General features: G+C 39.3%; 1 protein-coding gene across 1 annotated transcript in view; it reads right to left on the reverse strand.

Annotated features, from left to right (window-relative positions):
• pdlim2 (PDZ and LIM domain 2 (mystique)) overlaps positions 1 to 14,760 on the reverse strand; it is a 107,462-nt gene that overhangs the window by 75,081 nt on the left and 17,621 nt on the right. The window contains exon 2 of the mRNA XM_052108235.1: positions 4,230 to 4,361. Within this exon, the coding sequence (XP_051964195.1) occupies positions 4,230 to 4,325 (96 nt within the window). The 5' untranslated portion in view covers positions 4,326 to 4,361. The remainder of the gene's footprint in view (positions 1 to 4,229; positions 4,362 to 14,760) is intronic.

A 14,760-nucleotide genomic window follows, 5' to 3' on the forward strand; every position in this document is an offset into this window, starting at 1 on the left:
CAGATCGAGAGAAATAAACCAGTCCCCCTGGTGCACATGCGCGAGGAGTTTGCTGGTTGTAAGCATTTTGAACGGTCTTTTTTGCAAGCGCTTTGTTCAAAACCCTGAGATCTAATATTGGTCTGAGGCCACCGTCTTTCTTGGGGACAAGAAAATAACGGCTGTAAAACCCCGACTAGCACAGAATGTGTGAGCGTGCTTACTGTGCTTATGCTGGACTGCTCGCAGACAGCATACACAGGCTGTTCTGTGAGTGACTTCCCGATTGAGGTGAATGGGGAAAGAGTCACGTCTGTTAAGTGATACGCAAGCATAGTCACGGGCACGGGACTTACATACAGAGAAGTGTTTGCTGGCCATGTGACAGAGCGGGCAGAGAATGGGCGCGCGCCACGTATTCGTGAGTGCATTTATTGACTAACACTCGAGTGGTTCGTAACCGCTTTTGAGTGTGCTCTGATGGGGACACGGAACGTGTAATGCTTGTGTGTAGAGGTGAACACTGGATTGTGGGCACATTTTCTACACATAAGGCTGGTCGTGAATTTATTAACCCTAACACTCGAGCGGTTCGTAACCGCTTTATGTGAGTGTGCTGTGATAGGGCCACGGGATGTGTAATGCTTGTGTGTAGGGGTGAACACTGGATTGTGGGCACATTTTCTACACATAAGACATGTTTGCTCTCTGGTATGGACACGGGATGTGTAATGCTTGTGTGTAGAGGTGAACACTGGGTTGTGGGCACATTTTCTACACATATGGCATGCTTGCTCTTTACCAGATTTATTTGGGTCGCCGTGAAAACGGCGTTTGAGCCGCAGGCAAGCGGGCGTAACACCGGCTTGTTGGCTGCTGAATCTACCACTGTAGTAGCCTGAAGGAAGGGGACTGACAGGGGCTAAGCTTTGACGGTGGTCCGCCGCAGCGGGACTGATCCGTCGCTTTGTCAACAAAGCTAGGAGGACTTCGGTTGTTCAGGTTTCAGCGCAATTCTAGTCCGAGGCCCGCGGGGGGGGGCGGCGGTCTGCGGCGGCTGTCTGAGCGCGATCGAGGGCGGCTGCCCTGTCGACGCTGAGAAGTCTGGCTTTGTTGAGCTGGGCGCTGTGAAGAGGCTCGTGCAGGAGGCTCACGTGGGCGGCCTGCAGAGGAGCTAGCACGACGAGGCAGAAAGAGATTCATGGAAGAGATTCATGACATGTGGCTTTTTGGACCTCTGAAAACCGGTCAATGATACCACTCACCGCGGAGCCGAAGAGACCGGATGGAGAGAGCGGTGCGTTGAGGAACGTAGAGCGCTCTGCTTCTCCCATGTCGGCTAGCGTTAGCCACAGATGTCTCTTGGTCACAGTCAGCGCGGCCATGCACTTCCCTATAGCTTGGGTTGCAGCTTTGGTAGCGCGGAGGGCGAGGTCCGTAGCACTCCGTATGTCTGCAACCGCCTCTGGATGCCTGCTTTCCTCATCCCACTCCCGCAGAAGGTCCGCTTGGAGGATCTGTAGGATGGCCATAGAGTGCAGAGCAGATGCAGCTTGGCCGGTGGCGGAATAGGCGGGCCAACACAGGCGGAAGTTGTTCTGCAGGCCTTAGACAGGAGCACTGGTTTAGACCGCCATCTCGCGGAGGGCGGGCAAAGGTGTGCTGCTACCGCATCCTCGACCGGAGGGATGGAAGCGTAGCCCTTCTCAGTGGTGCTGTCCACCGATGGAGACATGGGATCGGACCCTGGCCGAGAAAGGCGCGTTCCATGATTTGGAAAGCTCGAGCGGAGTTCCGCAGGAAGGAGTGGCCGGTAGCGGTGCGCGGCGGTGGCTCTGTAGAAAGCAGCCGCCAAGTCTGTTGGGTGCCTGCCCAAGGGGCAGTGACCACTCGAGCCTGAGGCGGTCGACGGCCTGTGTGAGGAGGCGTGTTAGTTCCCCTTCGACTCGGGCGGGTCCTGCTGGATTCCTGGGCCGAGGCGGCGCGTAGAGCCTGACCACCTCGCTGTCCGAAGCCATGATGGAACAGCCCTTATCCTCCGCTTCTCGTCCGAGATGGCAGCAGAGCAGCCGCCGGCGGCAACTGCGCGTCCCGGTGGGCGGGAGGGTGAAGGCGATGCTCGAGGGATGGGCTCCGGCGAGGCAATCGCTTCTACCACTGTTTCCGGCAGCCTTTGAGAGCGCCGCTTTTTCTGCGCGGCTGAACGGAAGGCGGCGCGGCGGCTTCGGTCCTGAGCGCTTCAAGACGAGCCCGCAGGGTCGACATCGGCAGCTCCTCGCAGAGATCGCGATCCGCCGGGCGAGGGCGAGCTCTGCATGCCCCAGTCCCAGGCAGAGAGCGCAGATGATGTGGCGGTCTCCGGTGCTGAGGGGAGCGCGCATGAGGCGCAAGTGGAGCGAGGCATCTTAAAAAGACGCCAGTACTTTTTGTGAAGTTCTTTAAGAACTAGCTTGCTTTTAAAAGGATACGTCGCCGGATGGCGTAGCTCGCAGGATCGGCTGAAGGTGGCGAAGACGGCCGGCTTCTTCGAGCGCTGTCCACGCTTGCTTGATGCCCCTTGAACGGCGACGCGGCTTCCGGTTCAGTGATGCGAAGAGCTTCGCTGAAGAGATGAAAATCAGGGTTCCAGCCTACGTAACTACGCTTATATGCACTCTAGTCACGCTTTTTGGCGGGCTTTGATGCAGTGAGCGCGCGGACGCCTCTCATTGGATGCGAGTTCGCCCAAGCTCGTCTATAGGCTGCAGCAGTTGCCGCAGAGCAACCAATGAGCTCGCTAGCTAGCCCGCTCAAGGTCTGCAGCTGCCGCACTGCGTTGACAATGGATACAAAATTAAGGATAATTTTTTGGCTTCAATATCTCAGAAAAGATTAATCTTTCCCGTAGCGTAAGCTAGCTTACGCAATACGAGAGAACCTCTCGTAAGAGAACCGCTTATGCGCATCCTGAAAGCAATATAACACGCTACAATGCAAGCAGTGTCAGACAAGATCACCAAACAGCTTTAATTTCTCCACAGCTCTCCAAATACGAGAACAATACTTACAGCTCATCATTTAACGTCTGACAGTGATCGTCTTGCAATGTATTGTTGCTGTGGTGCTTTAATGGCTGAAACAGCAGCGATGCATAAATTGACTAAATTTAAAGCATTAAAAAGATGATACTTCTTGCAAATTTTTTTAAAAGATTTATTATTATTTATTTATTATTATAGCACAGCTAGCTATAATCTCGGAAAAATGCTCTCCAAGCATTTGAGAATTGTGTATCCCATTTAAACCACCACACAAAAAAGATTAATGTTAGTCAACCTCATTAATGAACTAGTCAGTTGTTGGATGACTATTCGATATTCAACCACCGTGGCACATCCCTAAATCCAACAACCAACTGATTCATGCTACATGGCTAAACCTAACTGAGGCATGTTTAAAGAAGTCAACATGAAGTGCCATTCGCAACCCATTTAACTTCTTGAGTAAGCCAGGATACTGAACGAGAAAAAAGGTAGGGCAGGTGATTCAAGTAGTCGAAAAAGAAATACTAATTCAAAAATAAAGGTAAAGTTGTTTGATTAAGGTGAAGCAAGTTATTACATTTTGATGAAAATTTATGAAAACAAACTTTCTTTTATTAAATACCACTAAAAAGGTAAGAGGCAAAAATCTACGTGCCTATCCATTTTTACTTTTAACACACGTTGTCAATTGTGTATGTAAATGCGCTCAATGATGCATTTAAGTAAATAAAAGTCTATTTTGATTTCATGTTAATTTATAAATACATGAATTCTTTCCAATGAGCATATTCTCACTCTTTTTTGCACTTTCCTGCATACTTGCAACACAAAAACTAGCCATTTTTGGCAACATTCTGTATATTATTTAATGATTTACACTTTATACAATCAGTATAAATGATTCTATAAACCATTCTTTTAAAGATATTGAAAAATACATAGCAAAATCATGGCTTGTGTTATATCTTGGAAAAAGATGGAACAAAACAATGGCTTGACCATCAGCATTCCCCTTTCCCCTACTATAATCAGGGACTTCCTCTTTAATTATCCAGCTTGGTTTGAGTAACCAAGGAGACAAAGAGCAAAACAGGCAGTGATACAAAAAAGTGATGTATTATCCAGACTTAAGGAATGTGAGTTCACTGCTTCAATCACTAAAGCAAAAAAACAAGATGATGAACAACATTCTGGACATGTATTTTGGTTAACAGGGAAGGAAATTACCTTGGAGACAGTTATGGCCTTCTTGAAGTCTCGCCCTCCAGATATTCTGAATCCCCAGGGTGATGGGCCAGTCAGGTTCACTGTAAACGGCATCATGTGACTACAGGCTGCTGCCCAGCGCTCTCGGGAGTGCTATGGGAGGAAGAGAGAGTGAGAAAAATAAAAAGAGGGGAAAAAGAGAGACAGGCCTGGTAAAGTTTAATTTGATATCAGCCTGACATGCCACAGATCGGCTTCATATTTTCCACTTCTCTGAGCCATTGGCTGCTGTTGAAAGGTAAACCGCTTACACCTGTTCCTCAGAACACCTTTCATCATATTCCACATGACTGCAGATTAAATCCACTGACATACACAGCGCAAATATGAATCAGAGAAAGGTGCCACATGACTGACATTCCTGCGGACTGACATTCCATACCACAAGAGTTAAACTCAGATTAGAATCAATTTGAGTTTCTTTAAGTCATAATTGTACAGTTCAGTCCTCACAAGTGTTTGTAGCAGCCTGTTACCACCCTGGAAGCTAAATTAAATGCCCAATGTTCACCAGTTAGTGTCTGCTTCTGGGCCATAATAGCTCTGCCTAGATCAACCGATATAGCTTTTTTCCCAAATAAAAACTCAAAAAGCAGAGACGGGAATTTGCCTACTTATTGCAGAATTGGGCTTTAAATGCTCCAGTTGCACTAAACGCCATTCATACCAGTGCAAACTGTGGGGCAAACGTTTATTACACGCTCATGTGCAGCTGAGAAGGCCCTGACAGTGCTGGCTCCTCACAGATGCATGGCTGTAGTGCCGAGAGGGATGGTAGTGGGAACAAGTGAAAAGACTTAAATTGAGCAAATGGGAACCAAGCAGTACTGACACCAAGTCTATTGCAGGATTAAGAGATTCCTTATTGATTTTCAGATATGGCATAAGTGCAAATTAAAGAAGTTTCATGCTTTTTACATAGATAATAGTTCCAAATGCTGAAGGTACTATATTGCAAAATCCAACCAGCAGTTAGGTAGGGGTCTTCACTTGCTATGTACAGAACTCATGAACTTTTTTTAATAACTGAATATTCTGTGGGTTGTCTGAACAATTAGTTGACAAGTCTGCTTTAAATTAGCCTTGTATAATTAGGCTGATTTAGGGTAATGTTTAATAATCAGACGCGTTTCGTATGGGGTGTTCACACAGGACAAGTTCTTGCATTCAAAAACAGCTAGACAGAGAGTAAAAAGCAACAGAAAGCATGTGTCTTGGGGCACTTTTTTAACATGCAATACTCATGGCGGAGCTGATTGCATGCTACAACTCTCTCCAAAAATGTATCCAAGTTTCAAATACAGGTGCTAAAAATATTGACGTTATTACAAAAATGCGGGGGGAAAAAATCTTGATAAACTAGACTATTAATCAACTAATCGATTGGTGGATGAGTATTCAACAATCCAGATGAATTCCTATTCTTCGTAATTATTTAAAACTTTACATATGCAGGGGCATTTCACTCCAAACATATCCTTGCACTAAAAAGATAGACACAGCACCACGGGTAGAAGAACAGAACACATTCAGGTGTCTCGAAACGCGCTTTTAACAGTTGACACAGCATCTAAGAAATGCTGCACTTCTGTCCTAGACAAATCTTTCAAACAGATAAAAAAAAAAAAGTGTGAATGCAAAAATGTTATTATTGATAGATCCGTGGAGTCCAGATTGCATTATTGCCCGATCCCTGCCCCCCCATCACCATTACCTGTTATTTCCTGTCTGCTCGCTACTATCACCTTCAAAAAATAAATACTAAAATGCTGAAAAAAATGAAATGGACAACAAGGGCTGTCGTTTTAACACTTTCATTTAAACCACAACAGAATACAGGAATCTTGAGACATGATTTTCAAAGTTTCCACTACTTTTAACTTGTGTCCTGAAAATATGCCATTTGTAATGCTGAATACCAGTGAGACGCTCCAAATGTGTCCATCTGAGGCATTAACATGTACATAGAAAGAAAATTTAAAATTGCGCAGATGGAACGCAAGAACCCATCCTATGAGAACTGGACACATTGATGAATTCATTGCAAAACAGATTGCCATCTATTTTAGGCTGTTCAATATGAGAGCAATAACACACACATATATCACATACATATATATACACATATATACATATATATATATATATATATATATATATATATATATATATATATATATATATATATATAGATATGGAGTTCTAAAGCCACTTTTTGTATTGTCTAAATCAATGCTTTTTTTCAACTGCCACAAAATAGCTCCATTATTTCAAACTTAATTTAAATCCGTATATTTATTATTGGCCCAACATATTATATTTATAAATATAAAAATTATTTTGCATTATTTATATGAATTATCTTTATTTGGGGGCCTTAGCAAAAATGTGATTGCGATTGATTAAACAGCATGTCATGTATTTAATTAGATAAAAAAAAGTAATCAATTGACACCTACCAAAAACAAATTCAAAAATGTTGACACCAATAATGTAAATAGTCACTGTCAAATCTAAGTGTTAATATAATAAAATTTCGTTCGAACAGATTGTTAGGTGAAGCATGTAAAATCAGCATCTCTTCCATACCCACGGTATATTTAAAATAATTCTTACAAAAAACTACGAAAATCCAGTCAAACAACAGCAATTCACTCAAAGAGGGGGACATTTCCAATACAGAATTCAAATCTGCATCAAATGAGTGAAGTCTGTGACAAAAATGTTCTTTTACTTTCACATGACACGTTATCACAACTACTTTGAGAAAAAATATGAAAGACATTTTAAAAGAGTTTTATGCATTTCAAGGGTACTCAAGACACCAAAAGCAAATTTTGCTTCAATAATGCACTGACCTGAAGCAGTATTGTACAAGATCTACAATAAGCACATTTCACCATGACTGGTGCTAAAGAACTATTTACCTGACAGCTAAAACATGCCTGAACGTTATGATGCAAAGCTTCTAAAAATGTAGACTGCTACAAGTTCAAGTTCGCTGTCAAGTTCACGTGATGTATGAGAACTGGGTTGGTTGTCAGTCAGCATTTGGGGTCTGGAATGTGATCTGATTTATTGCTAAATACTAGCAAAAAATATATTTTGTTCAGCCAATACAATGGAGGCAGGGTTTGAAATGAACACCCCAGAAAACATATTGGCCACCTAAGCAAAATTTCTGGCCATTAAAGCAAATTTTATGATATTCATATCACATTCATATATGCACTTATTGTGATTGTTATTTGAAACGATCATTTGCACTGTGCGATTGAGGCCTGGAGTTTGTTTTTTTTTATTTTTGAGAGATTTGAAATCTTCTATAGCATTTTGAACAAGAAAATCTCACTAGATTTAAAAAGGGTTGAGCATTTGCATGGTGCAATTGATAAGTTTTTTAGCAAGTTGTAATGCAGTGGCTCGCACAACACACAAAAACCCAAAACACACAAAAGTTTTGAAATGCCGTGAAATTTGTGCTTTGTTCAGTTGCTTAAAAACATATTAATGACTAAAGTCTGATTGCACTGTATTCAGCACAAACTGGGCTACAATAATATGTGAGCAACATGTATGTACAGGTTTGTATTTTTGAGAAAATAACGTGTGGTTTTTGAAAAAACTAAAATTTTAAGTCATTGAAATAAGGTCATATAACACATACTAAACATTTGTCCACAAGCCTTTTGAGAACTGGATCTTGTAGCCTCATGTTTTTGTTACAAAATGATGTGAAAACCATCCTGATCACTCATTCATACAAAACAATATATTAATTAAACTTTTGTAAGACACTTTTAGTGTTAGAAAGGTCATATGCGAGGAGGCGTGAACTATCATGAATATTGATTGTAATTCACACCTGAGGAGAAAAAAAGAACCCTCCCATGGGCCTATCACTGAGGAATGTGACAGAAAGAGAATGAATGTGAGGAGACTTAATGATAAAAATCAAGTTTTAAATTAAAAGTAATCTGACTGTACATTTTCTTTGAATAAAGACTTTACTTAATTTTAGACCTACACTACCGTTTAAAAGAAGTCTCTTCTGCTCACCAAGACTGCATTTATTTGATCCAAAATAAAGTAAAAACAGTGATATTTTGAACTATTTTTACAATTTAAAAGAACAGTTTTCTATTTGAATATATTGTAAAATGCAATTTGTGAATTTTCACATCATTACTGCAGTCTTCAGTGTCAAATGATCCTTCAGAAATCATTATAATATGCTGATTCTCTAATATTGGCATATTTAAAGTGCATTTTACTCATTTACACCTGAACAGATATTTGCAAGCACAAGCTTTGTTGATGATAATGAGGCAGCATAAACACTAGTTAAAATATAATCTAAACATTCATATAATTTGATATAATACAGAATACAACTGCTTTAGTGGAAACATATTTAAATGTAACTAAAACTTGCTTATTAGGACATATTTCAAATGGCAATACTCTGAATCCTGGCTGGCATGTCTGGAAACAGTCCCACTAGTAAAATATGTACATGTTTAATAGCATGTCAACCAATGAAAACTAAATGACTTACTCATCCGAAATTGCATCCTCGGCTGGATCAAGTCTCTCTTCAAAATACAAACGTTTATCGGAGTCCTGCTCTTCTTCTGAGGAAAATGTTAACTCTTCCTTACTATCCAGGAGTTTCCTCACCTGTGTATCATTACAAATGCGCAGTAAAGTGAATGAATCGTTTACGTCAGACCTCACGGTTGGGGGCATGTACCATTTGCATTGATCGCCTCAGCACATTAGCATATGAATGGCGTGCTCTGCTGATGGGAATGATCACATTATCTAGAATTAGATGAACTGGTAAAAACTATACATTGCTTGGTTTCATACAGATTACATTGCAGGAGAATATTTGTTTTAAATTTGAATTGTTTTATTTACAAAGTAGAAATCTTAAGCTTTCTTCAGACATATGTTTCATGTTTGTGTGATAAGTATTTGCACATTCTCAGAATTCCCATTAAAAAAAATTCCCATAAAAACAATTCCAGCCTGATCATGAAATTTACATGAGCTTTGTAATGTTTTTGCAAAGCTCATGTAAATTTCATGATCAGGCTGGAATTTTTATTTATGGGAATTGTTTTTTAACTAGCAAAAAAAAATTACTGAGTGCCCTTTTAAAGACTGGGTGCACACCTGCAAATCTACTTTTCTCTGGTGTGTACATTTTGTTTTTCTGATACTGAAATGAGGTTTGCAGCAATTCATCTCTTTGGAGTAGTTTCAAGGTCTCTCACGCTGATTTTACCTTTGATTGTAGTTTGGATATTCTGTTGCAACACTGATAAAAACACTTTACTGTATGTCTAATCAAAGTCCACTCCTTTAAAGGCTGGTCCATCATTCCCACAAATACTGTCATGCTGAGCAACATTTCAGTGCAAGACTGAACTATTTTCAGTCATAAAAAGGGATGTCAAACTTCAAGAATTTGTCTAGTCAAAATGTCTTGTCGAATGTCATTTAGATAAACAATCACTTACTGAATCTTTAATATTCATCAAGCAAAACTCATGTGAAATGCTCCAAATAATGTGAATTTTTTACTACATTTTAGAAGATATTTGCATTATTTGTTCAATGACTACCTACATGGACACCAGAAAGACGTTTATTGCGAGAAGCTGCTTAAGGCTTGAAATCTGTATATGCATTTACATGAGTTGTGTTCGCGGCCTTCTTTTACTCCTGCTTACATGTGGCTCAGACATTAAGCAGCTTCCCGTGGTAAATAACAAACATGGGATCCGAGGAACACTTCAATATTTTATCCTCCGTTTCTTCACTTCATTTACAGATATTCCAGAGTTGTTGCCGTGTTAGTTTCCTTCACTTTCTATAGCGGCCTGCAGCGGAATTGTGCTGTAATAGTGGGGTTTTCCTCTAACAAAATAATTTTTTTCTCAGCGATTTGCAACAAAACGCCAAAGACAGAAAATTAATTATAGATACTAATGGTTTCTAACTGGAGCTTGCAATATATACATATATCTCTCTCTTATTTCTGAACGTATTTCTGCTGTGCATGATGCTCTTACTGGGTTTACTGGTTGCAAGTATGTCACAATGATGATGTTTGATTGTGACAACAGAACTCTTCATAACTGTTTTCAATTCTACAAGGTGAGGCTAGTGACAGTTATTACACACAATTCACCTTTACAATACGAGTGTATTGTTTTTGGCATATTCAACATCTTACACAACCCGGTGTCATGACTAATCATAATAAAAGTACGAGCAGGCAAAACCCTTAGAAATCTGTTGGTTCGTATAAAAAAAAAGTACATTTTCTTCCATAAAGAAAATTAAATTAACCAACAAACGATGTTAGGTTTTATCTTAAGTTTAACCCCTGACGCAAACCCTAAACATAACCATGATTTTATTATGAATATAACTAGTGTACAACAACAACAAAAAACATTCCGGTTTAGAACATGATGAGGGAAGCATATTACAAGTTGACCCACATATGTATTGCATAAATGAATATGGAATAAGTAACCAAATTTGTTAAGTTGTTCAGGAGGCTATTGATTGATCTCTAAGAAAATAAAAGTCAGAACTTTTCGTACAAGCCAAGTCATATGATATCTTATAATAATTCATACAAGATGGAGGAATTGTAAGTTGTCATGAGACTTTGTTGTGTTTCCTTTGAATTCTAAAAAAACAAAAAACTGCCAAATGTGTTGGGCTATTTGATATTTTGCATGAACAAACAGCTCTAATGAAAGTTTGACTTGATACAAGCCTGCTGTATGGTCAAATCATTGGGTTTTGAAATGACCACAATTATACAATCCTGATAAATGAGAAACGTAATTACAGATGGAATTTAAGGAATTTGGTCATGTAAACAGTCCAGCATCAGGCCACTGTCTGAGTCTCACTGTCCTCCATTTACTATCAACAGGAGTGTGTGAAAGCAAGAACTTGACCCCATCAACAGGGACAAACACAAATCCACACACTTGCATACTGTCTCCCCAATCCACCGTGACCCAGTTGAGGCTACGGATGTTGCTGCATTCTTGGTGTTTGGTCCTGGGGAATGCAAATATACCCCATAATTTGCTCTCAAGGCAATTAGCAGCCTTAACGATGCCTCTGTTCGGGAGGATCTCTCTTAATTACTGCGGCCTCCAGGGATTTTGGCTGCTCAGTGTTGTTGAGTTTTTAAATGTACAGTAATCACAGGGAAGGAGGCGGCCACATTTCCCCTCCCGTCTCAACCTCAATTAGTACAACATGTTAGCGAGCATTCCCTGCTGCTCTCATTAGCATCAACTGAACAGAAATGACTTCACCAATGCAGAAACTCTTAAACACTTCAAATTTTCTGTTGTGGATTTGTCAAATGCTAAAATGCAGGTTCTGGTTAACTGCCTACTGTCTGTATTGGTAGCTTCCTTGTAAGAAAGCATACTACATTCCTAACTGAAACATAACCTCATAAGTAACAGATCCAGCATCCTTTGGAGCACTAATTTATTTACTTCTAAAAGCATGTACTGTAAAATAAAAGAAAGGAGACAATTCATCAACATGCAAACGCCGAGGCCAGTTATGGTCTAAAGCCGGTTTAAACCTGCATGATGGACAAAGTTGAGCTACAATCACACCATGTACAATCGTACTGGGAATATTTTCACTGTCTTTTATATCAGTCTCCATGTTGTGAACCGGTCACGTTCATTTGGAGTGCCACACGTGCAGCCGATCAGATAGGAAACAGCATTAAGACAACCATTGCGAATGTTTTTTCTCTGCCTTATTCAGCCTTTGGGGGATTTACAACGCAACTACAGCATTTGAATTGTTTTTATGAAAAATCTCGATGTCTTGATTTAAAAAATACATACTATTTTATTGGCAAATTGCAAATTCGAATTAATCGGAAAAGAAATTGGAAAAACCGCGAAGCCATAAGTGCAAAGCGAGTCAATCGTTTTGGTCCATTTTCCCAAAAGAGGAAGACTGTAAAATTTTAATTGTGTACGTACGATATAGTAATAATAATTTTGTCAAAGTTTTGGACTACACGGACATACAGATGACCTCAAAGGTAACAGATGTGGATGCATAGTGAATAAGAAATGTATTTTATAGCACACGTGAAGCACTTTTACTTTTGAAGTTGCACTCACGGGCAAGTGCGGATCCAGCACAAGCAGCAATCATCTTAGGATTGAAATGGCCTGGATCGCCTGCTTAGATTGTCATGGACCGTCATGATTTGTAAATCAGAGGAATTTTTTATCCCGATCCTGAAGTTTTTTATTCTGGCTGATGGAACAGGCGCTTTAGAGGAAGAAATAAGCGCTCGATGGGAGGAAAGTTCTGGATTTTTGTGAGGTTTGTGAATTACTTCGGTTTAAACTAAATTTCTGCATATTTGCAAATGGTAAATAGAGGTTTTATAGATATTTGCCTTTTATCATTAGAAAAGAAAGGCAAACGTTACAGGGAACTGCTGATAGAATACAGTACATGCTTTTAGAAGTAAATAAATTAGTGCTCCACAGGATGCTGGATCTGTTACTTATGAGGTTATGTTTCAGTTAGGAATGTAGTATGCTTTCTTACAAGGAAGCTACCAATACAGACAGTAGGCAGTTAACCAGAACCTGCATTTTAGCATTTGACAAATCCACAACAGAAAATCTGAAGTGTTTAAAAATGGTTTTGAGGCTTCAAGTCTATTTTAGTAGGTCTGAATGATTAATTGAAATAAGATCAAAAACACAATACAAGTTTGCAATTATCATACAGCAAGGCCTGCAATTTAAATAAATAAATAGTCAGCATGTGCTGCTCACTGTTCTTACTGTATGTGTGCAGTGCTGTTACACATACTCAAAGCACAAGTGAGGCTAATGAGCTGAGTGCATTAAATTTACATTGCTCTAGATTCACTAATTGCACATGTGTAATTCTGAATATGCTTGGCTGCTAAAATTACAATCCAAATCCTAAGTAACCCCATAAATCTGAGTTTCTGTGGACAGAAGAGTGGATGAGTGCATTACCCTTGTACAAACAAATGTCTTCCAAACAAAGGCTTAAGGGTTTAACCAGACCGCAAAGCAATGCCACATGTAAGTGTGCATTAGTATATGACATTAGTACATAAATATGCTACTGTTTTATTTTGACAATAATAATAATTATTATTATTATTATTGTCAAAATAATATTATATAATAATAATAATAATAATAATAATAATAATAATAATTATTATTATTATTATTATTAATTATTATTATTATTAATAAAAAATTCAATAATACTTTCTAATAACTTATTACGGTATAATAATTATTACACATATATAGAATTTCTTATTATTTCTATTGGCATGACAACATGTCTGCCCATGACTTAATTTTGGTCAAAAGGAAACACTTTTTATATTTATTTTTTATCTGTCCAAATCGTTCAGCCCTGTATTTTAGTGACATTTTGTAATCATTACGATTTTTATCTAAATCACAGTGGAACTAAAACATGAACTGTTAGAAACCTTGTGACTGCACATTCCACCACAACAAAAGCTCACATGTTATGGACCTCAGAGACTGTAATTACAGGTTCAAATTGGTCAAATGATATTGGCAACTTTCCCTCCTCCTGCATGTTTTCAATGACTACTCACAATGGCTAGTCCTGCTAAGTCTACTGAACCAAACACCTCCTTACATTTTCATTAACTAATGATGAACAAGCCTGCATGGTGCTATGATAACATTAGTATAAACCTTCTATACCTCAGAGCCACATCAAGTGTGGCCTATAAACTAACAGAAAGGTCATTTCATTACACGAGTGTCTTTTCTAGTTTGATAAGGTGAATTTTTTCTTTAAATGTTGTATGATTTTAAACAATCTAACAGACAAATGATGTACATTCAGTGTCAATAAATTGCATTGTGCCATCTCAAGCAAAATAATGAAATTATGTGATGTGATAATTATTCTTTCAGAATTGTAACAGAGCAGAATCAATATTACAAGTAATGTACTCAGACTGATATCACAGTGAAATCAAAATTAGTAGGCTGACATTTCTTACACTAAAAAAAATCAGTTTGTGCTTACAGAAACTCAAAACAATGCCCCCAGTGGCCAAAGCAGTAAGTGTTTATGGGTGTTTGGGCATGTGAACTCAATTTTTCAAGTGTAATGTCCACAAAGGTGCGCCAAAGCAAGTTGTGAAAAGAGTTGTTTTCAGCTGTGTTCAAAAGGGTTCAAAGTGAAGAGGAATGCCGATTTTATAAACTGTACACCTCAACCCAAACCTTAAACCTAACCATCAGTGGAGTAAAAATTTAATGTTAGAGGGGAAAAAATTTAACATCCAGATTGCGCTCATCATTGATTATGTGAATGTGATTACTTCCTGGTTTCAACACAGTATATGAACCCAGAACTCCCAGAC

The sequence above is a fragment of the Xyrauchen texanus genome, chromosome 37, assembly GCF_025860055.1.
Source record: "Xyrauchen texanus isolate HMW12.3.18 chromosome 37, RBS_HiC_50CHRs, whole genome shotgun sequence".
In the NCBI taxonomy this organism is placed as follows: Eukaryota; Metazoa; Chordata; class Actinopteri; order Cypriniformes; family Catostomidae; genus Xyrauchen; species Xyrauchen texanus.